The sequence below is a fragment of the Monodon monoceros genome, unplaced genomic scaffold, assembly GCF_005190385.1.
Source record: "Monodon monoceros isolate NGI ecotype Baffin Bay Population unplaced genomic scaffold, NGI_Narwhal_1 Super_Scaffold_2, whole genome shotgun sequence".
Lineage (NCBI taxonomy): Eukaryota > Metazoa > Chordata > Mammalia > Artiodactyla > Monodontidae > Monodon > Monodon monoceros.
The window spans coordinates 12,410,568-12,436,964 of NW_021703776.1; the positions used below are offsets into that span (position 1 = coordinate 12,410,568).

The window sequence follows — 26,397 nt, forward strand, 5'->3', positions numbered from 1 at the left end:
TATTTGGCAAGAGAACGGGGAAGTTCATGAGTAACGATGCTCTCCAAAACAATAGAGATGTGCTGGTAGGCAATTAATAGGAGGCTAGTAGCTACATGAAAGAAAAAAAAAAAAAAGTAAACTGAAAGCCAGATATTTACCAGCAAGTACCAGGGAAAAAGAAAGCTAAGTAGATCCCTCCTGTGATCAGGACAAACCGCAAAGACTGGCCTCAAAAACCATCCCTGCAAAGGGGGGCCAATTTAATTGGATCATACTGTGGAGTTATTTATGCTCAAGGGCATTGCTAAAAACAATACAGGAACAACCTGGAAATTAAAGGAGCCTAACAGCAGGCTGGGGATGTGATAGCAACAGAGGCTTTTGAAGAGATTAAGGAGAGGCAAAGAGCTCTGCTAAAACCACTGTAATCCCAGGGTGACTCTACACATGTCTGAGGCTATACCTTCTGAATGGAAACATTACAGGCCAACTCTGTTGGGGGGGGGGCAGGGCAGGGGGAAGACCTCAATAAAATCAGTCCAGGAAAGTCATTAAACAACTAAACAAGAAGCATTGCAGAGGGCTGGTGGGGGACTCCATATCCAAAGTTGCTACAATACATTATCTAAAATGTCTAGTTTTCAACAAAAATAATGAGACATGCAAAGAAACATGAAAATATAACTCATACACAAGAAAAAGGGCAGGTAACAGAAACTGCTTGTGAGAGTATTCAATTGTAAAAACTTAATGGATAAAGACTTCAAAATAGCCTTATAAGTATATTCAGAAAACTAAAGGAAACCATGCTTAACGAATTATAGGAAAGAATGATGAAAACATCTTGCCAAATAGAGAATATCAATAAAGAAAAAGAAATTATTTTAAAAGGACCAAATAAAAATTGTGGAGTTGAAAAGTAAAATAACTAAAATAAAATATTCACTAGAGGGGCTAAAAAGTAAATTTGAACTGGGAGAAGAAAGAATCAGCAAACTTGAAGATAGGTTGATAGAGATTATGCAATCTGAGAAACAGTGAAAAAATAATGGAAAAAAAAGACAGTAAGAAGTGCAATACTATTAAGTTCACTAATTAAAAAAAAAAATTATACCTATACATATATGAGGCCAACTCATTATATAAGTTTTCAACTCATTATATGAGTATTACCCTGAAACCAACACCAGACAAGACATAACAGGAAAACTACAGACTCTTATGAATATATAAACTACATCTCTTATGAATATAGACAAAACAAATTCTCAACAAAATACTAGCAAACCAAACACAGCAACACATAAAAAGGATTATATACCATGACTAAGTTCAATTTATCCCAGGAATGCAAGTTTGGTTTGACAGCTGAAAAATCAATTAATGTGATACCACATGTCAATTAAAAAAAAAAAAAAGATCATTTCGACAGATACAGAAAACCAACACATCTTTATGATAAAAGCATTCAACAACAAATTCAAAGTAACTGTCTCATCCTAATAATAGGCATCTATGAAAAGACCACAGCAAATGTTATACCTAATGGTGAAAGACTGAATGCTTTGCCCCTTAGATCAGGAACAGACAAGGATGCCTGCTCTTGCTACTTCTATTCAACATTGTACCAGAGGCTCCATCCAGGGAATTCTAACAAAAATTGAGAAGGAAACCATCCAGATTGGACTGGAAGATGACATGATCTCATATATAGAAAAATCCCAAAGAATCCCCATCCTTCCAAAAAGAAATGTTATTAAAACTGATAAATGCATTCAGCAAGATTGAAGGATACAGATCAATATACAAAAGTCTTTTTTATCTCCATGTGATAGTAATTAAAAATACGAAAGTAAAATTAAGAAACCAATTACATTTACAATATCATCAAAAAGAATAGGATACTCAGGTAAAATTTAACAAAGAAATACAAGTCTCATACAACAAAAACTACAAAATATTTTTGAAATAAAGAAGACTAAATAAATGGAAAGACATCCATCTTCATGAATCAGAAGATTTAATATTACTAAAATGGCAATACTACCAAATTGATCTGCAGATTTAACACAATTCCTTTCAAAATCCCAACAGACTAGGAAAAATTGGCAAGATACTCCTAAAATTCATATGAAAATGCAAAGGGCCGGGAAAAACAAAACAACCTTCTAAAAGAAAACCACAGTTGGAGTACTCACACTTCTTCTTTTCAAAACTATGACAAAACTACAGTTCAAGACAGCATGGTAACGGCAAAAGGATAGATATAGAGACCAATGGAACATAAATAAAGCCTCACATTTACTGTGAAATAATTCTCAACAAGGGTGCCAGAAAATTCAATGAGACAAAGAACAGTCTTTCAACAATTGGTTTTGTACCATTGGTTATCCATATGCAAACGAAAAGAGTTAGACTCCTACCTCACCCTATATGCAAAAATCAACTCAAAATAGATCATAGAATTAAATATAAAAGAAGAAACTATAAAATTTTTAGAAGAAAACATAATCATAAATCTTTATGTACTTGGATTAGGCAATGGTTTCTTTGATATGACACCCAAAATAAAAACAAAAGAAAAAACAGATAAATGAGACTTCACCAGAATTAAAAGCATTTGTGCTTTAAAGAACACCATCAAGAAAATAAAAAGACAACTCACAGAATGAAAGAAAATATTTGCAAGTCATATATTTGATTAAGAACTTGTATCCAGAAGATGTAAAGAACTCTTTGAACTCAATAATAATAGACAAATAACCCAATTTTTAAACAGGCAAAATATGTGAATGGACATTTATCCAAAGTAGACATACAAATGGCCAATAATCACTTTAGAATATTTTTAACATCGTTTTCCTTAGTGAGATGCAAATCAAAACTACAATGAGATACCACTTCATACCCAGTAATGTGGCTGTAAAAAGAAGGAAGGAAGGAACAAAAGAATGAAGGAAGGAAGGAGGGGGGGGGGAGGGAGGAAAAGAAGGAAGGAAATAAATAAGGAAAGATAGATAATAAGTGTTGGCAAGAATGTGGAGAAATTGGAACCTTCACACATTGCTTGTGGGATTGTAAAAGAGGGCAGCCACTTTGGAAAAAAATTTAGCAGTTCCTCAAAAAGCTAAACATAAGAGTTACCATATGATCCAGCAATTCCACTACTTGGTATATACCCAATGATATAAAGCCTTATGTCTTCACAAAGCTTATATATGAATTTACAATAAAAGCAATATTCAAATGTGGATATAACCCAAATGCCCATCAACTGACAAACGGATAAGTAAAATGTGGTATACCTATACAATGAAATACTATTCAGCCATATAAAGCAATGAAGTACTGACACATACTACAACATGGAAGAACCTTGAAAACATTATGCTAAGTAAAATAAACCACTCAAATAAGGACACACGTCGAATGATTCCATTTATATGAAATGTACAGAAAGGCAAATCCATAGACACAGAAAGTATATTAGTGGTTACCAGGGGCTGGGGGAAGGAAAAATGGGGAGTGAATGCTAATGTGTTTTCTACTAGGGGTTACGAAAATGTCCTGAAATTAGACCCTGGTGATGGTTGCACAATTCTGTGAATGGGCTAAAAAACATGGATTTATACTTTAAAAGGGTAATTTTACAGTATGTGAACAATATTTCAATAAAACTGTCATTTTTTTTTAAAGTCACATACTGTATGGTTCCATTTATATAACATTCTTGAAAGGACAAAATTATAGTGATGGAAGACAAATTAGGAATGAGGCAGTTGTGGTAGCATAACGGAGATCTTTATGGTTATGGAACAGTTTGGTGTCTTGACTGTGTTCATGGTTACATAAATCTACGTACTTGTGTATTAAAATGGCATAGAACTGTATACATACACTGTACTAAAGTCAGACTCCTGGTTTTGTTATTATACTATAATTATGTAAGATGCAATCATTGGGAGAAACTAAGTGAGGAGTCCACAGGACCTCTCTGTACCATCTTTGCAACTCCCTGTGAACCTAACTACTTCAAAATAAAAAGTGGAAAAAAAATTCTGAACTCCAGTGATCTTCAAATCTCATCTTTATCAACAATAGCCTAATTATTAACTTAGCTCCCCATGAGTTCCTTAACACCCAAAAATTATACCCTGGGAAGTAGATATAACATATTAAAGGCTTTGAAGCAAATACATTTCTCATAGCAAAGAAATAACTTGGTCTTCCTGTTTATTAATTAGTCTTATATTTGCCTAGAGTCAACCAAGTATTGCTATTCTTTCCCTCCATTGTTTAGCACACTAATTTGCACACAGTTGGCACTCATGAAATATTTGATCATGAATGAATTCTGAATCTTCAGGTCTCAGGCAACAAACTGAGCTCCATTTCAATACTATAAAGCCTAGTCTAAAGGTAACATCAACATTGTTTAGGGAATCTTCCTTTTTCCATATTTAAAGGCTTCAGTTTTTAGAGTAGTTTTAGGTTTACAGTAAAATTGAGAGGCAAACAGAGTTCCCAGGTACCCCAACTCCCACACATGCATAGTCTCCCCCATTACCAACATCTGCCACCAGAGCCCCACTGCTGCAACTGAAGAACCGACAATGATGCATCGTCATCATAACCATCTAAGGCATCTTCTTTTCCAAGTCCAAGTTTCTCAGACTCTGAAAAAATATAGTCCTTATTTAATTGTGCTTCTAATATAGTTTGTATATACTTCTCTGAGCCTCTATACCTTGCAGCCACCACTATCTGTGTGAGAATTTTCTAATTTAAATAAACCCTAGACGCATTCATAAACTTTTACGGGATAAGAGTTAACTTTTTCAATGACATGATGGCACTGTGTGCCTTGGGTCAGAGGATCCCAGAGTACAGAATGGCATCACGCTTAGCCTGTGTCTGCCCCTGCATACGGGTGTCCCCACGCAGTCAGGTCCTGGCTTCCCCCTGCTTTAGTGACAATCTGAGGATAAGTAAAATGGAGCTCCATGGGACTAGGAACTGAATCTTATCTTGGGGAAAGCTCTTTAAAACAGATTTCACAATCCAAGATGGCTAGGAGTAGAGCTTAGAATGGGATATGTCAGTCCAGTTGTAGTTCAATAAATACCATTCCCCAACATGCCCGCACACATCTATATATTAACGTAGCTGACTTCCTGTAACCTGGGGCGTACTTCTTCCCAGTGCTCGTTCACTGGTCATATATAGTTTGATTAATACCCGAATTAGAGTTGATGAGAGGTTCAGTCCCAGATTTATGGCTGACAAGGTATAAAACAAAGAATGAATAGCTATAATGATTAAGTTCCCATTAACTCTGATAACGTATTTTTTTTGGTAGGCTGTGTCAAATATGGCTTGGACCTTAGAACTTCTACTTTCTATACTGAATCTCTACTCTGGGACTAATAGACACGACATATGTCATATATAGGTGTACACAGGCATACCTACATCCTACATTCTCCTGGGCTTCATAGCTACCCAGGATCACCAGAATACACTGCTGCTGGTATGAGTACATCTGCTGCACTTCCAGGAGCTGGCATCATACTACATGTTCTGACAAACAGTTTGGATACAGATCAAACTCTTCAGCATGGCATAAAGTATTCCATAAAACGACTCTTGGGTTCTCCATTTTCACCTCCTACCACATCTCATCCACACTCTACGCTCCAGCCATAACACACCACCTGCCCTTCTCACATTTCCCCAGGCATTTTTCACGTATCCCATTCCCTTGCTTGGTTGCTGCTTCTGCCTGAAATACCTTCCCTTCCACTATGGCATTTTCCAGAAAACATCTAATCATCTTAAAAAACTAATCAATAAAAATTGCCTTCATTTTAAACACTTTATATGCACTATCTTCTCTCATTGAAATATTTTTTAAAAAGATGAGGTCAAAATCATTAAAACATCTATTTTATAGAGGAGGAAACTGAGGCATATGAGGGTTGAGTAATGCCCAAAGTCATCTAGTGAGTAAGTGGCAGAGCCCAAATAAAAGTCAGGTCTGCTTATCTAACAATATAAACTGCATACACCTTTTTTTCAGTTTGGTAGGAGCTTTCTAACTTATCCTTTGCCCATTTTTGTCATGTTTCTAAATTAAATTCATAATTTATTTGTGGAAAAAAAAAAGTCAGGTCTGTCGCAACTAGAAAGACCATGTTCATAACCATGACACTCTCCCCTCTCCAAAGCATTCTACATTTCTACATTTCCTTGGGGAATCTTCTAAAACTCCAGATATCCTTAACTCCATACTGATTTGTGTTATCAGAATCCCTGATGCTAGAGCTCCAGGAACTAGATTTTGGAAAAGTTCCCCAGGTGACTCTAATGCACATCCTGTTTGAGAATCACTGCCTGATGATATAAAAGGGCTTACAACAACTATTGACACTTAGTGTGCCACTAAGAAACTGGATAGCTTCTGAAACCAATTGTGAAAATTTAACCATTTTTCATAAAAGTTAAAAGAGACATATCTATTTTGCAAAAATGAGAATCTGTAGAGAAGTATTTCCAAGAGTAACTGCATTCTGGTAACATTTTAATTACATTTTATAAACTAGCAAAAATCTGTTTTCTAAAGAAAAATGAATTTAAATTATCTTTCATTTAAATTCTTGACAAGGGATCAACTACAGTTGTGTGAAAAAGATCTGAACATTTGATTGCGTGTGTTGCTGTCTTAGTGGTCCTCAGGCATCAGAAATAAAATCTCAACTATGATGCAGAAATATCAATAATAGTTCAGGCTTCATACTACTCAGAGTCTCACGTCCCTGAACAGCAAAGAGAGAATTATTATAATCAGTCAATTTGAAATGTGAGAAAAACAAGTGCAATGGCATATAAGAGCCCTCTGATATTTTGATAAGCATTGTTTTTAAATGATGGACACCTGAGAAGCAATAAAACTTGAAATTTTATTTTGCATGTTCTATAGAGGACTCCCCTTTGACACTTCACACTTTCATTTTTTTAATGCAAGGCTCTTTACCTTTGTATTTATACAATGTGAGGTGTTTGAAATAAAATTTCTGTGTTCTTTTTTTTTACTTTTTATTTTGAAATAATTTTAGGTGGACAGAAAAGTTGCAAAGCACGGTTCTCAAATACTCATCACCCATCTTCTGCTATTAACATATAAGATGTTAATAGCAGATGTTTGGTTATCAAAAGCAAAAAATTAAAATTGAAACAATATCACTAACTAATCTCGAGACTTGGAATTTTGACAAGTGTCACACTAATGCCCTTTTCTCTGGACCAGGATACAATCTAGTATCCCACATTGCAAATAATTGTCATATTTTTTTTAGCATTCTCCAATCTAGGACAGTTCCTCAGTCTTTGTCTTGCATAACCTTGACACTTTTGAAGAGCACTGGTCAGGCATTTTATAGAATTTCTCAATTTGAGTTGGTCAGATATTGTCCCACAATTAAATTTGGGGCAAGAAGGCGATGCTATGCATCATAAGGAAAGATTCATGATGTTGTCAGATCTTATTACTGGTGCTACTAACTTGAATCACTTGGTTAAGCTGATGTCAGTAAGAGTTCCCCACGGTGAAGTTCCTAGTTTTTCTTTATAACTGAGAAGATAAAGAGATACACTGAGATTATACAAATATCCTCTTGTCCACCATAGTTTTAGTACCCTTCAACAGTTCTTTGTTGCAATAATTATTACTGTGATGTTTACCTAAAGATAATTTCCTATTTCCCTGATTCTTTTATGTTTATTAGTTGAAACTCTACAATCTAAAGAGTTCTTTGCATTCTTCCACATTTACTGACTGATTCAATTATTTATTTATATCAGTATGGAGTCATGGATATTTATTTTATTCTGTGGATTATAGTCCATTACTATAATTATCTTATATTTGTTTTGTTATTCAAATTGTCCTGCGTTGGCTACTGGGGCCTCTCTGAACTTGGCTCGTTTGTATTAATGCCTTTGCCACACGTTCCCATCATTTTGTGGGCACTTCCTTACTTCCTAGCACCACAGGAGGTCCCAGCTTTGTATTATATTTGCCGTGAAAATTGGTGAATGATTTAGTACTGCTCAGAAACAAGAAAACAGACTCTTTCTTAAAAAAACTTTTGCCCCGTCTCCCTGACCATTGCAGGCTCTGATACCTTACTCCTCTTTCTGAGAATTCTGTTTTCCTTCAGACTCCAAAACACTGCATTTGCCAGAGAATGCTGAGTAAGTGCTAGGTAACTGTCAGATGACCAACATAGAAAATTGACATTTAAGGAAAATAGTTTAAGGACAACCTAACCACTCATTCCCATAGGTCAGAAGACGTTCTTTCTTTCCTGTAGCAGGAAACACTTTACTTTAACAAAAAACTAAACAAAATCCCAATATATGAAGAATTCAAAAGCAATAATGTATTAATCTAAATATATTCATATAAATGTTCAAAACTATAACATCTGCTTACCCGACAATCAGTATAAAAGTTGGAGTCCACTGTAGTTCCAGTTATTTATTAACCTCTTCATTCAATTTATTTCTATATTTTGTTTTGATTAGACATATCCTAAAAATTCTAATTTGCATGAAAAAGTAGTTGCAAAGTACATGAACTTTTTGAGTTACTTTAACTTAACAACTGTGTTAGGATTCTCTTCAAGAAAAATGATCTAGAAACTTTTTTTTAAATATTAAGAAATGTTTGCTTTAAAGTTGAAATGTTCAGGTTCCAGGTACTATGAAGCAATAAGTATACTCTACATTGGCTCCCACTGAATGCAGCTATAAAACCTGGACAGAATAAATGAAGCAGCTTTTTAAGGACTCAAAAGTCAACAGCAGCAGACAGAGAGGGGAAGAACAGAATTCAAACACTACCATATAAGTGGAAAGTTTATCAGTTTTTTTTTTACTGTTGTATCCCCAGGTCTGAACCCAATCACATAGGAAACAAACTGAGCACTGGGACGCTGCTATAGATAAATGTTTGTGCACCCCTGGCCAAATTCATACATTGAAACCTAGTCCTCCAGTGGGATAGTATTTGGAGATGGAGTCCTGGGGAGGTGGTTAGTTCAAGAGAATGGAGCCCTCAAGAATGGGATTAACATCCTTATAAAAGAGACCTCAGAGAGCTCCCTCACCCCTTCCACCATGAGAGGATCAAGTGAAAAAAATGGCCGCCTATGAACCAAGAAGTGGGTTCAGATAGTGAATATGCCAGTGCCTTGATCTTGGGTTTCCCAGCTTCCAGAAATGTGACAAATAAATTTCTGTTGTTTATTAGTAACCCTGTCAATGGTATTTTTGTTATAGCAGCCAGAATGAAAATAGGTGCAGACAAAGAAAGCTCCAGGAGAAGCCTCCTAGTTCTGGCTCAAGGAATAGGAAAGGGAATGCATAACACTCAAAGAGAGCATGGAAATCTCCTGGTTTTTGCTTTCTTTTATCCATTTCCCTACCCCAGCTCTCAGGCAGTACTGAGGTGAGAGTGGTAGCAGCAGCTTTGACTAGAAGAGGCAATGGGAACCAGCAAAAGCCAAAATCCAAAGAAAGGGGAACGTCCCTTTAAGTTTGATGGAACAGCAGTTTCAAAAAAGTGGAGTTAAATCCATTGTTCTTTTCCTATCTCTGTCCGGCTGCCACCTGGTCCCAAAGACAGGAGCAGTTATGGAAGTGCACAGGAGAACAGGATAACTAAAGCCATAGCATTCTGGCCAGAAGACCAAAAAGAGGCACCCCAGGAAACTGGAAATTACCAAGGAGGTCATGAGAAAGAGGCTTGGGAATATAACTGCATAAGGCTGTTTATGAATTTCTGGGCATACGCACATACTGAATTCAACAAACCACACTTTGAGAACTGAACTAACAGATACAACACCACCCAGATCTCAGGCTGGCTATTAGGTGGTGAATACACATCACAGATTTGGATAGCTCTACAGAAGTTTGGAAAACTGAAGTGACATTAGAACCATGGCCCACAGAAAGCTAATCAGAACATGCAGCCTGAGCCCAATCACCTTGAAACCGCCAAGTGTGATATTCTGACTCAACGGCTTATGCCTGCCCAGGAGTGATCACTAGGTAAAAGATAAAAACAAGTGGAACCAATCTGAGCTGGGACATCAGAAGCTGTGAACTGCAGATAAAAAAGACTTCACAGAATTAGCACAGCCAAATCACTGTTGTTTGACCTAGTAAGCAACAAACAAAACAACCTCTGGGGTAGGGGGATCTAAAATGTCCAGATATCAACCAAAAATTATGACACATGCAAAGGAACAGTAAACTGTGTTCAATACACAGAAAGAAAGAGCTGGCAATAGAAACTGCCTTTGAAGAGGCCCAGATGGTGGACGTAGCAGAAAAAAACTTCAAAGCAGCTATTATATACATGATTGAAGAACAAAAGGAAACCATGCTTAAAGAATTAAAGGAAGATATGAAGACAATGCCTCATCAAAGAGATAATATCAATAAAGAGATAGAAATATTCAAATTATTAAAAGGAATCAAATGGATATTCTGGAGTTGAAAAGTACAATAACTGAAATGAAAAATTCACTTGAGGGGCTCAACCATATATTTGAATTATCAGAAGAAAGAATCAGCAAACTCAAACTCAGAGGTAGACTAATAGAAATTATTCAGTCTGAATTTCAGAAAGAAAAAATAATTAAGAAAACTAAACAAAGTTTCAGAGAAATGTGAGACACCATTAAGTGCACCAACATACACATAATTGGGGTACCAGAAGAAGAAACAGATGAATCAAAGAAATAAAACTTTACAAATTTTATGAAAAACATTAATTTACCATCCAAGAAGCTCAATGAACTCTAAGTAGGATAAATGTAAAGAGATCAACACACACCCAGACACATCATACTCAAAATGCTCAAAGACAAAGAGAAAATCCTGAAAAGAGCAAAAGAAAAATTACATCACATAAAGGGAACCCAATAAGATTAACATATAACATCTCATTAGACACCATGGGAATTAGAAGGCAGTGAAGCAACATACTCAAAATGCTGAAAGTAAAAACTATCAAACAAGAATATTGTATCCAGCAAAACTATCTTTCACAAATGAAGGCAAACTAAAGATAATCCCAGATAAACAGAAGCTGAGAGAATTTGTTGGCAGCAGACTTACATTACACTGAACACCAAAGAAAATTCTTTAGGATGAAAGTAAATGACCCATACAGCACTACAAATCCACACACTAACACACATAAAGCATACCAGTTAGATAATCATGTAGGCATTTACAAACAACAGTGCAATTGCATATTTCTTCTCCTTTCTTCTCTTGACTTATTCAAAATGCTACTGCAATAAACAACATGTATAAAAGTGTACTTCTGAACGCATAACATACAGAAATGTAATCTATTTGACAATAAAGAGCACGAGGGAGGTGAATAAGAGCAAAAAACATGTGTTGGAGTAAGGAAAGGACATCAAATCCAACTTAAATCTAGAACTCAGGTCAATGAGAAGAAATTAAGAGGGCAAAATAGCATACATAAGATTAATATTAAAAATTCTATAAATATAAATTAGCTCTCATTTCTTTCATCAGCTTTCTTGAAAGACTTAATATTACATAACATTTATAGAGTAACAATTATAACTGTATTGCTGAGTTTATAATATACATACATATCTATAGGAGTTATATAGGAGTAAAGTTTCCATATTTCACTGTAACTAAGTTGGTATAAAACTGAAGTCAAACCTGATAAGTTAAGATATACATTACAGGCCTAGAGAAACTAATAAAAAAAATCACCAAAAATCACTAAAAGAATTTAAATGTTACATTAGAAAATACCCACTTAATGCAAATGAAAGCAATGAAAAGGAAATAGAAAAATAAAAACATGAAACAGAGAGCAAATGTTGGCTGGAAATCCTATCAATAATAAAAGTGAGTGTGAACGGCTTAAACAATTCAATCAGGGTCTTTGAGAAAATAAACAAAACTGATAAACCATTAGCCAGACTCATTAAGAAAAAAAGGGAAAAGACTCAAATCAATAGAATTAGAAGTGAAAAAGGAGAAGCTACAACAGACACTGCAGAAATACAAAGGATCATGAGAGATTACAACAAGCAACTATATGCCAATAAAATGGACAACGTGGAAGAAATGGACAAATTCTAAGAAAAGCACAACCTTCTGAGACTGAACCAGGAAGAAATAGAAAATATAAACAGACCAATCACAAGCACTGAAATTGAAACTGTGATTAAAAATCTTCCAACAAACAAAAACCCAGGACCAGATGGCTTCACAGGTGAATTCTATCAAACATTTAGAGAAGAGCTAACATCTATCCTTCTCAAACTCTTCCAAAATATAGCAGAGGGAGGACCACTCCCAAACTCATTCTACGAGGCCATCATCACCCTGATACCAAAACCAGACAAAGATGTCACCAAAAAAGAAACCAACAGGCCAATATCACTGATGAAAATAGATGCAAAAATACTCAACAAAACACTAGCAAACAGAATCCAACAGCACATTAAATGGATCATACACCATCATCAAGTGGGGTTTACCCCAGGAATGCAAGCGGATTCTTCAATATATGCAAATCAATCAATGTGACACACCATATTAACAAATTGAAGGAGAAAAACCATATGATCATCTCAATAGATGCAGAGAAAGCTTTCAACAAAATTCACACCCATTTATGATAAAAAAAACCTCCAGAAAGAAGGCATAGAGGGAACTTACCTCAACATAATAAAGGCCATATATGACAAACACACAGCCAACATCATTCTCAATGGTGAAAAACTGAAATCATTTCGACTAAGATCATGAACAAGACAAGGTTGCCCATTCTCACCACTCTTATTCAACATAGTTTTGGAAGTTTCAGCCACAGCAATCAGAGAAGAAAAATAAATAAAAGGAATCTAAATCAGAAAAGAAGAAGTAAAACTGTCACTGTTTGCAGATGACATGACACTATACATAGAGAATCCTAAAGATGCTACCAGAAAACTACTAGAGCTAATCAATGAATTTGGTCAAGTAGCAGGATCCAAAATTAATGCACAGAAATCTCTGGCATTCCTATACACTAATGATGAAAAATCTAAAGAGAAATTAAGGAAACACTTCCATTTACCACTGCAACAAAAATAATAAAATACCTAGGAATAAACCTACCTAAGGAGACAAAGACCTGTATGCAGAAAACTATAAGACATGGATGAAAGAAATTAAAGATGATACAAACAGATGGAGAGATATACCATGTTCTTGGATTGGAAGAATCAACATTGTGAAAATGACTATACTGCCCAAAGCGATCTACAGATTCAATGCAATCCCTATCAAACTACCAATGGCATTTTTCACAGAACTAGAACAAAAAATTTCACAACTTGTATGGAAACACAAAAGACCCCGAATAGCCAAAGCAATCTTGAGAAAGAAAAACGGAGCTGGAGGAATCAGGCTCCCTGACTTCAGACTATACTACAAACCTACAGCCATCAACAAAGTATGGTACTGGCACAAAAACAGAAAGATAGATCAATGGAACAGGATAGAAAGCCCAGAGATAAACCCACGCATATATGGTCACCTTATCTTTGATAAAGGAGGCAAGAATACACAATGGAGAAAAGACAGCCTCTTCAGTAAGTGGTGCTGGGAAATCTGGACAGCTATATTTAAAAGAATGAAATTAGAACTCTCCCTAACACCATACACAAAAATACACTCAAAATGGATTAAAGACCTAAATGTAAGGCCAGACACGATCAAACTCTTAGAGGAAAACATAGGCAGAACACTCTATGACATAAATCACAGCAAGATCCTTTTTGACCCATCTCCTAGAGAAATGGAAATAAAAACAAAAATAAACAAATGGGATCTAATGAAACTTCAAAGCTTTTGCACAGCAAAGGAAACCGTAAACAAGACCAAAACAAGACCAAAACAAGACCTCAGAATGGGAGAAAATATTTGCAAACGGAGCAACTGACAAAGGATTAATCTCCAAAATATTCAAGCAGCTCAAGATCAAAAAAACAAACAACCCAATTCAAAAATGGGCAGAATACCTAAATAGACATTTCTCCAAAGAAGATATACAGCTTGCCAACAAACACATAAAAGAATCGTCAATGTCATTAATTATTAGAGAAATGCAAATCAAGACTACAATGAGGTTATCACCTCACACCAGTCAGAATGGCCATTATCAAAATGTCTACAAACAGTAAGTGCAGGAGACGGTGTGGAAAAAAGGGAACCCTCTTGCACTCTTGGTGGGAATGTGAATTGATACAGCCACTATGGAGAGCAGCATAGAGGTTCCTTAAAAAACTAAAAACAGAGGTACCATATGACTTAGCAATTCCACTACTGGGCATATACCCTGAGAAAACCATAATTCAAGAAGAGTCACGTACCACAATGTTCACTGCAGCTCTACTTACAGTAGCCAAGACATGGAAGCAACCTAAGTGCCCATCGACAGATGAATGGATAAAGAAGATGTGGCACATATATACAATGGAATATTACTCAGCCATAAACAGAAATGAAATTGAGTTATTTGTAGTGAGGTGGATGGACCTAGAGTCTGTCATACAGAGTGAAGTAAGTCAGAAAGAGAAAAACAAATACCGTATGCTAACACATACATATGGAATCTAAAAAAAAAAAAAAAGTGGTTCTGAAAAACCTAGGGGTATGACAGGAATAAATACATAGACGTAGAGAATGGACTTGAGGACATGGGGAGGGTGAAGGGTAAGCTGGGACGAAGTGAGAGAGTGGCATGGACATATATACACTACCAAATGTAAAACAGGTAGCTAGTGGGAAGCAGCCGCATAGCACAGGGAGATCAGCTCGGTGCTTTGTGTCCACCTAGAGGGGTGGGATAGGCAGGGTCGCAGGGAGACGTAAGAGGGAGGGGATATCGAGATATACGTATACGTATAGCTGATTCACCCTTTTTTTTTTTTTTTTGCGGTACAAGGGCCTCTCACTGTCGTGGCCTCTTTCGTTGCGGAGCACAGGCTCCGGACGCGCAGGCTCAGCGGCCGTGGCTCACGGGCCTAGCCGCTCCACGGCATGTGGGATCTTCCCAGACCGGGGCACGAACACATGTCCCCCGCATCAGCAGGCGGACTCTCAACCACTGTGCCACCAGGAAAGCCCTGATTCACTCTTTTATACTAACACACCATTGGAAAGCAATTATACTCCAATAAAGATGTGAAAAAAAATAAAATTCAATCAAAAAGCAGATATTTGCAAATTGGATTTTAAAAAAACAGGACCCAACTATATACTATCTATGTGAGAGATACTTTAGATTCAAACATGCAAACAGGCTGAAAATAAAAGGATGGAAAAAGATGTACAATGCAAACCACAACCATAAAAGAGAGTGGGTGGTTATATTAAAATATATATACATATATATATCAGAAATATCGAAAATAGATATTAAAAGAAAACATGTTATAGAAGTAAAGAGAGAGACATGATGATAAAAGGGACAATCCATCAGGAAGATATAACCATGATAAGCATATATGCACATAACAACAGAGCCCAAAAATACATGAAGCAAAAACTGACTGAAAGGTTAGACAGACAATGCAACAGTATGAGGTGGAGAAGTCAACACCCAACTTTCCATAATGGATATAATGACTAGGCAGAAGATCAGCAAGGAAATACAAGAGTTAAACAATGGTATAAACAAGACCTAATAGACATCTACAGAATACTTCAACAACATATACATTCTTCTTAAGAACACATGGAACATTCTGCAGATCGATTCTATGATAGGGCATAACATAAGCCTCCATAAATTTGAAGAACTTGAAATCACACAAAGTATGTTTTTCAAACACAGTGAATACAATTAGAAATCAAACTTAGAAAGTTTGAGAAATTCACACAAATATGAAAATTAATCAAGACACTCTTAATCAAACTTCTGAAATTAACCTTTCTTTAAGAGCCAATGGATTTTGAACAAGAGTGCCAAGAAAATTCAATGGGAAAAGAATAATCTTTTTAACAAACGATGCTGGAACAATGAGATAAATTCATACACACACACACACACACACACACACACGCACTCAAAATGGATCATAGACCTGAATATAAGACTTAAAAATTGTAAAACTCTTATAAGAAAATATAGATGTAAATATTCATGTCCTTAGGTTAGTCAGTGGTTTCTTAGTACAACACCTAAAGCACACTGACAAAAATAAAAGAGATAAATTGCAAATTCAGGGTGCATTTTTAACTGCTGAGTTCTCAAAAAACGTAGAACTCCATTCCAAGCTCCCTTTAGGTGACAAATACACCATTTAGTATCTATTCCTCCTTCATTATTAATCATTTTAGAAAAGTTCTTAAAATATCAATAGTGCTCAGTCCTTGTCAATCATTGTTCATGTTCAGTACTACCAATAGTACAACTAGAATGTTTCTAATGTATGTAAATAACTACAATAAATGATACTTAAAAGTATCTTTATGCGCAAAGGGAGTCAAAAAGTACAAACTTCCAGCTATAAAATAAATAAGTCATGGAGATGTAATGTACAGCATGGGGACTATAGTTAATAAGCTATATATTTGAAAGTTGCTGAGAAAGTAGATCTTAAAAGCTCTCATCATAAGAAAAAAAAATTTTAACTATGGATGGTGATGGATTTTAAATTGATTTATTGTGGTGATCATTTCATGCTATATACAAATATCTAATCATTACGTTGTACACTTGAAACTAATATAATGTTATATGCCAATTACACCTCAATAAAAAAGTATTTTCATTTGAATACATATGTGAAATCATAGCATTCCGTATTGGCATCTGTTTTAACTATTTAAAAATAACAAAAATTCATTTTAAATTTCCACTTAAGAAACTATTTAAGCTATGGGAATATTTAAACCCATTATTTTCCTGATTACAAAGTAACATACGATTGTTTTCAAGAGAATAGTTTTACAAAATTGAGATCATACAATATACACAATTTTGTATGCTGCATTTTTATTTTTATAAATGAACACTTTCCATGTCATTCCTCAAAACCATGAGATAAAGGCAATATATTGTTCCACTGTATTGATAAACTTCAAATTATTTAATGTATACTTCTATTAAAAATGGGCAAAGGACTTGAATAGACATTTTTCCAAAGTAGACACACAAATGGCCAACAGGTACATGAAAAAGTACACATCACTAATCATCAGACAAATGCAAATCAAAACCACAGTGAGATATCACTTCACACCTGTTAGGATGTCTATCATGAAAAAGACAAGAGAGAACAAATGCTGACATGGATGTGGAGAAAAGGGAACCCTGTGCTCTGTTGATGGGAAGGTACATTTGTACAGCCACTATGGAAAACAGTATGGAAGCTCCTCACTGTGATTTTTATTGGCACTTTCCTGAGATTACTCTTTCTTGGTTCCTATTTTTTACTCATCAAAATAATAAATTATGTCTTTGACTTGAAAGTTCAAGGCTCGGTAAAAGTCAATGCTTATACTATGAATCTCTACTCTGAAATAGGAGATAAGTGGAGTCTGATGAATAAACTGTGAGAAAGAGGAGAGACAGAGAAAATAACTTTTGCCAAAAATAAAAATAAAAAAGTCTTCAGACTTTCTCAGATCACAAATATCTTCAAAATTACTGAATAGAATTGAAACCCTCCATTAAATTCCGCTTAATCATTGAGAAGGAATTTATTAGTAATATGATAAGCTAATTACAAAGAGTATTTAAAAGGATAAAGAGTTCTTTGGTAAATTTCATGATTAAGACATTTTGCAAGTCTTTGTCAGATTTTAAGCTTTTGTTAATTAATTAAATAGGAGAATCTCATGATGCTTTATACCTATCATTTCTTGCTACTAAAAATACCCAGAGCATTTTTGTGTTACTCTTCTGTGACACTGGACACTTTCTACCTTAAACTGGACTGTACAACCTTCCTGAATGCTTAATAGTTTCATCTTTGTCCTACTGCTTCACTGTTTTCCTTCATCCCTCCCCTGGCCAAATACCTAACACAAGACCACACAGGACTTCCCTGGTGGCACAGTAGTTAAGAATCCACCTACCAATGCAGGGGACAGGGTTCGATCCCTGGTCCGGGAAGATCCCACATGCCGTGGAGCAACTAAGCCCGTGCACCACAACTACTGACCCTGCGCTCTAGAGCCCACGTGCCACAACTACTGAGCCCACGTGCTGCAACTACTGAAGCCCGCGGGCCTAGAGCCCGTGCTCCGCAACAAGAGAAGCCACCGCAGTGCGAAGCCCGCGCACCGCAAAGAAGAGTAGCCCCCACTCGCCGCAACTAGAGAAAGCCCGTGCGCAGCCACAAGACCCACTGCAGCCAAAAATAAAAAAAATTAAAAGACCATACATATATAGCAGGCCAGAAATTACTATTTGCTGAACAAATAACTGAGTGACTGACTGAATGAAAAAGTGACTACAGTCTCCTCTGCCCTGAACCATGCCTTTCATGAAAATAACAAAAAGAGAGACTTTTCTTTAACATAAATTCTATTACCTTTTTTCCATCAATGTCAATCAGGTAATGTCCAAGGCATTCCAGTTAGATATCTAAATATGTAAGTGTGATAGCTTAAAAAAACCCGATGCATCCAAATTTCCTAGGTATACATAAAGAATGAACATAAAATGCCAGTAATGTAATACTAAGACCTTAACTTTTATTTGACATTTCAATAGGTTTCCTCTTACATGATAACGCATGAGGGTTTTTTGTATTACGATTCTTTTCAACACAACAAAATAAAATTGGATATCACTGTCTTATATTTTAATATAAAATTGAATCCTTAAACTTTCAATTTTTATTTCATTTGATCACTTACGTACGAAACAGATTATTTTTTCCAAAACTGAAAATATTATACCCAGGTATCACAGAACAAAATGTCTGAATTTGTTGACTATCTGAAATGTGTCATATATACTCAGAGATATACATAAATTTTATTTTTGTATCTCTTTTGTCTACTAGGAATTATTTCCAGACATACTGTTTTACCTCAGATCTTCATCAACTGTTTTCCAGTTACAGGGAGCACTGTATGTATGTATTCCGCAGCAGTATTAGAAACAAGGATATAATTTTGCTTGATTTGTATAACCCTCCCAGGGCTATGCAACTGCATTTCAATAAATATTAACTAATGTCATTCAAAAGGCAATCTTTAAAATGCATCAGTAGTGCATGTGTGTATGTATGTGTGTGCATGTGTGCACATGTGTGTCTGCATGTATAAGGTAGAAAGGACTTGAAAAATAGCTCTGTATTTTGGGGAGCTTCTGACACTCACTATATGAATCCTAAAGGCTTTTTCCCCCCAGATGCTCAGATATTTTGCCAAAATGTGCTAAAACAAAGTCACTTGGAGAATATGAGCTAGCCTAGAGATTAATAAAGCCTCCAACTTCACAGGCTTCCACAAATAATGATATGAAAACAACAGATAATTTTAAGCTATCAAATATTTCAAGACTTCACTCTGTTTCTATGACATATGTATCCCATACGAAAGATTGGCTACAGGAGTTATAATGGCCTTCTGGGACAGGAAGAATAAGGTTTCTGTAGAAAATGTTAAATTAATCTTGATGGTGATGCAAAGTTAAGGAAGGGTTGTTAAGGGCTGGCTTGCTGCCACAGGGTGGGGTTTTATTTTGGTATCCTTTTAGAGTCTGCAGGTGTTTGGCACCAGTTAAAATCAGGGCCAGCTGTGATATTTCAGTTCTGATATTTCCCTCCCAATAGTTCTCAGAAGTGATGCTTCAGGGTGATGTCTTACACCTGATGGATTCAACTTGTGTGGTATAAATGTGAAGACTCTGTTAAATAACACCAGTTTTCCTTTGCCCTCTCTTCCCCACCCACAGGTCATGGCATCAAGGAGAAAGAAAAACATTCATCAGAGGTTCAGTCATTCATATACACATATATTTTTTAACTGAGCATTTCATTCAAAAATGGTGATACACTAGAACCGCCAAATTTACGGTCTTGAGCAAAATAGAAAAAGCAGGATAACACATTCTCTTTTGATTCTCATGGTAGATAATGATGCTTTTAAACCCTCTCAGTGGTGAAATCCATACCTATTTTTGCAGGAATTTGAATCGTTTCTATTAAAAGCTGCATTTTCTTTTAAGTCTGTTTGGGTTGGAAAACCTCAAACCACAATGTATTTCATGCACATGTTCCCAAGGGTATGTTAAATAGGACCATACTGAGGTCATCTAGTAAGTTTTTTAAACTTTTTAAGAATTCCTTTAATGTACTACACAATCTTGGCCTGATTAAAAGAAGATATTTTAAGAAAGCACTTGGAAACATGACTATTAAAATCTACATGCAGATAATCTATATTATACTTCTACAATGCACAGAGTTTTCCACAGATAATTTATCATTGAGGGATAAAAAACAATAAAACTACCACTAAAAGGGTTTTGGATCAAAATTTCTCAGAGATAGCAGTAAATACAGACCAAAATCTCCTGTAGTATTGCTGATTGACTTAACAGTGGATGCCTGCAGGATCATTTTAACTGTGCAAAGGTCTGTAGCATATAATCAGAGGATAAAAGGTAGACACCCTTGCATCTATCCAAGAAAAAAAAGAATCATTTGTTGTTTCAGTTGAGTCAAAAAGGCAAGTTTTCTCAGAACATGAGACTATGAGGAAATTATTTTGGTTAGGAACAGTTTCGACCATCAAGCAAATTTTGTTGTCTACCACGTTCAAACCACAGATGAAACATAAATGGTCCACTTGATAAGTAGACCCACAGAAAATTATCTCCTGCTCTTTGATGCTTCTAATCTTTTTTCTTCTTTCTTTTTTTGGTTAGATATACCCCTTTCCACTTCATCAAAGTCTCACTTCCTGCGCCATGTTCCAGGCCTTGTACTTCACCCAAATCAATTTTCAGTTGAACTAGCAGCTGTGCTGGCACGGCGCACATGGAGAGCTGGGCCACGGGCGCCAGCGGTGCGGTCCCACATCTGAACAGAAGTGGCCGGTTCCATGTACCCAGGGCCAAGAAACTCCACAGCTCGTCAGGGGAAAAACAAGGGAGGACACCTTGAACGGAAATCAGACTTTTACGGAAAACAAAAAGATTTTCAGTAATCAGAAAAATTACTGAAGGGCTGAGAACTTCTTGGCACAAAGTCTGCAGACGGATTTTCTTAAAAGGATATTAGTTAGACCTTGATTTTAAGCTAATGATCCCCATCCCTGCAGCTACACTGGATTTGCCTCTATCCACTAAATAATAAGTAAAAGAAAGTGTTTTTTAATAAAAATATAACCATAAAGGGCACCATAACCAGAGCTATTACCATTTACTAAACTTTTACCATCTAGCAATCCCTACTATGTGCCTTTGATAAACATTGTCACATTTAACACTTACAATATAGAGAAAAGATTCTATTTCATCACTTTACTATTGAGGAAACCAAAGCCTAGAAAACATAAAACTGCCCAACACTTCTGACTCCGTGGTCTTACTACTGTATTTATTTTATACAAATTTTTTTTAACTCCCTGATTTTTTCAGCTTCTACATTCCTTTCAAAATACATAATGATAGGGAATTCCTTCTAAAAGAGCCAAACATTTCCAGGCATAGGGGAAAGATGGTGCCCTTACGTCTTGTGCCAAACAGTCCTACGTACAATTGCCATAGTCATCTTTGCTTATTTTTACTTTTTTCACTTTTTATTTTATATTGGAGTACAGTTGATTACCAATGTTGTGTTACTTTCAGGTGTACAACAAAGTGATTCAGTTATACATACACATGTATCTATTCCTTTTCAAATTCTTTTCCTGATTAGGTTGTTACAGAATATTGAGCAGAGTTCCCTGTGCCATACAGTAGGTCCTTGTACTAATATTACACTGCTCTCTAGTCTTTCTAAAAGTCCAGATAATTTTATACACACATTTTGGTGTTTAAATTCCAAAGAAGAATGAAATGGTATATAAGAGACCAGCTCTACGCTATTGTCAATAACTATCACTGTATGATTAAGAATTTTTGATATTAGAATTGTAACAATTAGAATCTACTTTTTGGTGGATAAGAAGGCAGTTTTCAAAGACTTTTGGGGTAGTAGGAAAAGTTGGTATCCTGACTTAGAATATCACTATTCTCCATTTGAAAAATTGTTTAAGAACTAAAATAAGCCATAGACCAATAATAGAAACTTCCTGCAGGTCCAAAAGAGTTGAGATACAAAAATTAAAGTAATTAAAGTGAGCTACAAGGGAAAATTGGGAATGAAAATCCTAATTACCCAACATTCAATCCGTACCAGCCCATAAAGTGAACAATTTTAAGGATGGGACCTTGGATCCTTGTTTATCAAAGCCTAAAAAATAAGTAACACTTGAATATATCTAATAATTTTTAAAATAACATTTTTTGCTTTGGTGCCTTTATTCCTGATGAAACACAGATGGAGCCAACAGAAGTGCTGATGGAAAAACCCTCAGGAATTCTCTCTAGAGAAATGTGTCCTACACACCTTGGTTCTACTTTTAAGCAGGAAAATAATGGTGAAACCCACCCATTCCCCTACAACAGCTTAAAGCCAAAGCTTGAAGTGAGAAAGCTGGCCCTCTGGTCTACATTCAGGGTGCACAAACTGCTACCTCATCACAAGGAATCACCAGCATTAATCACTGATGTAGTGGGGACCCTTTCACAAAGACTCAGTCCATATCAAGTGGGCAACCCTTTTCTCCAATTCTTATTGACCGTTCTTTCATTAGGAACAAAGTGTTGCCATACTCACAATCTTGGCAGAAAAAAATAGCACAGAGCAGAATTCCTGCATTCATTCACCTTTTTTTCTCCAGTAAATATTATAATCATTGAACTGAACACAGTTCAATTATCCTTTAAACAGATATTCATGTAACATGAAGGTACCAAAGTTAGAATTAGGTCAGTTTGCTCCCTTAAAAAAGTATATTCCATTTTCAACAATTCATTTCAAAGAAAAATCTACCACTATAAAAAATGAAAAGAATAAAGAGAAAAACTATAATTTTGAAATGACAGAAGCTGACAGACACATGAATAATCACGGCGAAAGTTTCATAGAAAAAGGCAGTTCCTCTACATTGTGGGATTAATATGTGAATCTGAGAAATGGTAAATTGCTTGCAGTGATACTGATTAAAGTAATAAAATCAAAACTTATTATTTTGACATTATCTAAAAAAAATCATTTGAACAATGTTATAGAAGAAATATTTTTTCAGATGATCCTTATTTCTGTACCCCAAGAAGGAGTCTGTAAGCAATGTATAGCACAAATCTCTATTCAAGTACATTTATTCTCCACGAGTAATGCACATTAATCAAAGCATATAGAAAGCCTCGCATCAGCAGAACTAATGATGACTTGCTTTGTACATTTTAAGACAGCCATACGATGAGAGGGGGACTACAGCTGTGAAGGTCCTCCCATTTCTTTCTGCAGAGAATGATCTCTGCGTGCCTGACTCCAACCTTTCAATTGTCTATATTTCTATTTTTCAGCGAAAACACATGCCCTGACCTTGGATACTTTATGGCTGCTGAAGAAATATTTTTGATCAGATACATATAAAAGTATGATTGTAGGCTGCCAGTGCTAAATTCTGATTATTTTTATTTCAGACCCACACTTTAACGTAAGAGTAAAAAATCAGGTGATGTGACTTAAGCTCAAGATCAATGGCTAATGTACACTTATATGAATCAGTCTGGATAGAAAAGAGAGGCAAATTCTTGTGGTTTTAACCGAAACATACTAAAAATTTCAAAAAACAAACCTGGGGTTCTGCAAACACATTCTTCATGTTGTTAATTGGGCCATACGGGACTCCACTGCCTTCGAAGAGGTGTAACCACTTGCTGGTCATTTCTTCTTCAAACCTAGGAAGAGACCAAAAAAGGATGCACTTTTATACTCTAAAGAATGTACACAACGTGTTTTCTCCTGCGGCCCTCTTTGAAAGCAACTGATAATGACAAAAACATGTTTCTTTAACTTTCCTTGTGCCTAGTTTTGAGAGAATGTTGCCAATATGAAACAACTTGAGTTGCCCTGTAAGTTATAAGAATAGCCACTCCCATCCCCTTGTTTGCAAATCCACCATTAGAGTTGAAATTCCTCCTATTTCTGACCCTATGAACTTTTTGACAGAGAGACCCTTGGAGAAGAGAGATTATGTAGAAAATGGTATTAACTGAGCTTCAAATGTGGTATTGAGCACTTGATGAATTTAATGATGATAATATAATGTTACTGAAGTTTTGAGCATAACGTCATTGTGCAGTGTTTTTTAGGTCTCAGGCAATAGTACATGAGGTTAAGATAGACACAGATATGCTAAATTATTCCTCAAAACAAAAAATAAACTAATGAATTGGTTTTAAAAGAAAGCTGTATGTTTTACCTCCATTACTCTTAAAGCACACCAGAATTAACAGCCACAACCACTGGCCTAAAAAAAAACCTTAATTACTTATTTACTTGCACTGTGGTTTACCAATTAGAACAAATGGAGACATGTAAAGACTAATACCTCAATTTAGCCAACAACCCTCAAATTCATCCAAGTCCTTTACCTCTGTTTTATTTTTACTATAATTTAAAATTGGACTTCACAGACACAAAAGCTTATTTGATTTCCTTTCTTTTCTCTATTAGGTCTTAAGGAAAGGAGACCTAATTCATTAATGAGATTTACTGTTTTTTAGTTCTCTGTTAAGACAGTGAGCACAGAAACAAAATCTTGGATCCTCAAAGACAAATAAACACTCATAGTTTGTAATATATGAAGAATTTGACAACTGTTAATTGTTAAAATAGCAAACTATTTTTAGTTAAGTAATAATCTAGGTTAAAAGAAATTTTTAAAAAGCATTAGCTATAGTAAATTATTGGCAGCAAGTAAAATGCTTCACGAATATGGGAGGGCTAGTGGAAGTGTAGTAGAAATAGTTAATATTCATGGGCTTCTATTCAGCTCTCTCAGACATAGCTAAAATTAATTTCAGATTAGCAGATTCTATGGGAATTATGTCAGAGAAATGCACCTTTTCCACTATTTAAAAAAAAGATTAAAAAGTGTCAATACTTTGAGAACACTTCTCTAATTGCCATCTAATAGATAAAAAGAAAAGAGAAGTTTGAATTAACATACTCTAAAAGACAGACTACTATATGAACAACTATGTTCAATCATATAAATTTTTTACACAAGAATCTGATAAAAATTTTTAATGAAGGTAGTATACATTTCACTAGGAATATAATTAATCCTATTCACACATCCACTTATTCTACAACCACCTAAGGAGCGTCTACTCTACACCAGGCATTGATTTTTGTCGCCTTCCCCCTTTTCTTTCCATTATGATAAAGATTTTTCATTATACACATTAATTATGGCCCAGTAACGTTAACTATCCCTATTTAGTACACAATAAAAGACTTCACCTCTAAATACTGAAAAATATTCTTTCATGGGAACGCCACAATGCAAGATTATATGTTTTGAATTAGTCAATTCTTCGCATCCACATTTTCTTTTCAATGACTATTAAAGTCATCTCCTGGAGGAGACTTGCTAAGATATATATAGATATATATCACCAGAATGATATATGTTGAAAGAATAAAAGAGGTACTTTGAACCTGGAGCCTTTTAAATCAGGGTGTTAATTATTTAAGTTTTCATAAACAGAGTGTTATAATGGTTACTCTGATGAATTTTCAAGACATAAATTTATCACCACTGGACTCACCCAAGTGGCCTGAAAGATCTGCACAGAAAATGCATGTCAATATCTCAACAAACCCATAGCTGCAGGCTTGCCAACAGAAAACTCAGGGGAATAGTTGAAGTTTTAGTATTTATATAAGCTTTTCACCACTGGGCAAAAGGGAGGGATTTATTTCATGTTATGGAAAACAACGGATGCACTTTGGATATGAGACTGGGGAGAGAGGCAGCGTCTGGAGCTGCAGTTGTGACCACTGTTTGTGTATTTGAGTGGGTGTGGGCGTGGAAGTGTTCACAAATGCCTTAAACTCAATCAGTCAGAGACGAACATCACTGCATTCCGTTACTCCCAGAGGACACATCCATCATTTTCTTCTGAAAATCTATCTCTTGATCTAAATCTGATGTAGAATCCTTTCCTTTATCTATGCAAGAAAATCTGTAAGTGCTTGTTTTCATGAACCA

The 26,397-nt window shown here is 35.6% G+C and overlaps 1 protein-coding gene across 2 annotated transcripts in view; it reads right to left on the reverse strand.

Annotated features, from left to right (window-relative positions):
• Positions 1-26,397, reverse strand: part of SUGCT (succinyl-CoA:glutarate-CoA transferase) — a 688,910-nt gene that overhangs the window by 363,462 nt on the left and 299,051 nt on the right. For both annotated transcript variants that reach the window (XM_029233791.1, XM_029233792.1), the window contains exon 12: positions 23,974-24,076. In XM_029233791.1, coding sequence (XP_029089624.1) covers positions 23,974-24,076 — 103 coding nt within the window. The remainder of the gene's footprint in view (positions 1-23,973; positions 24,077-26,397) is intronic.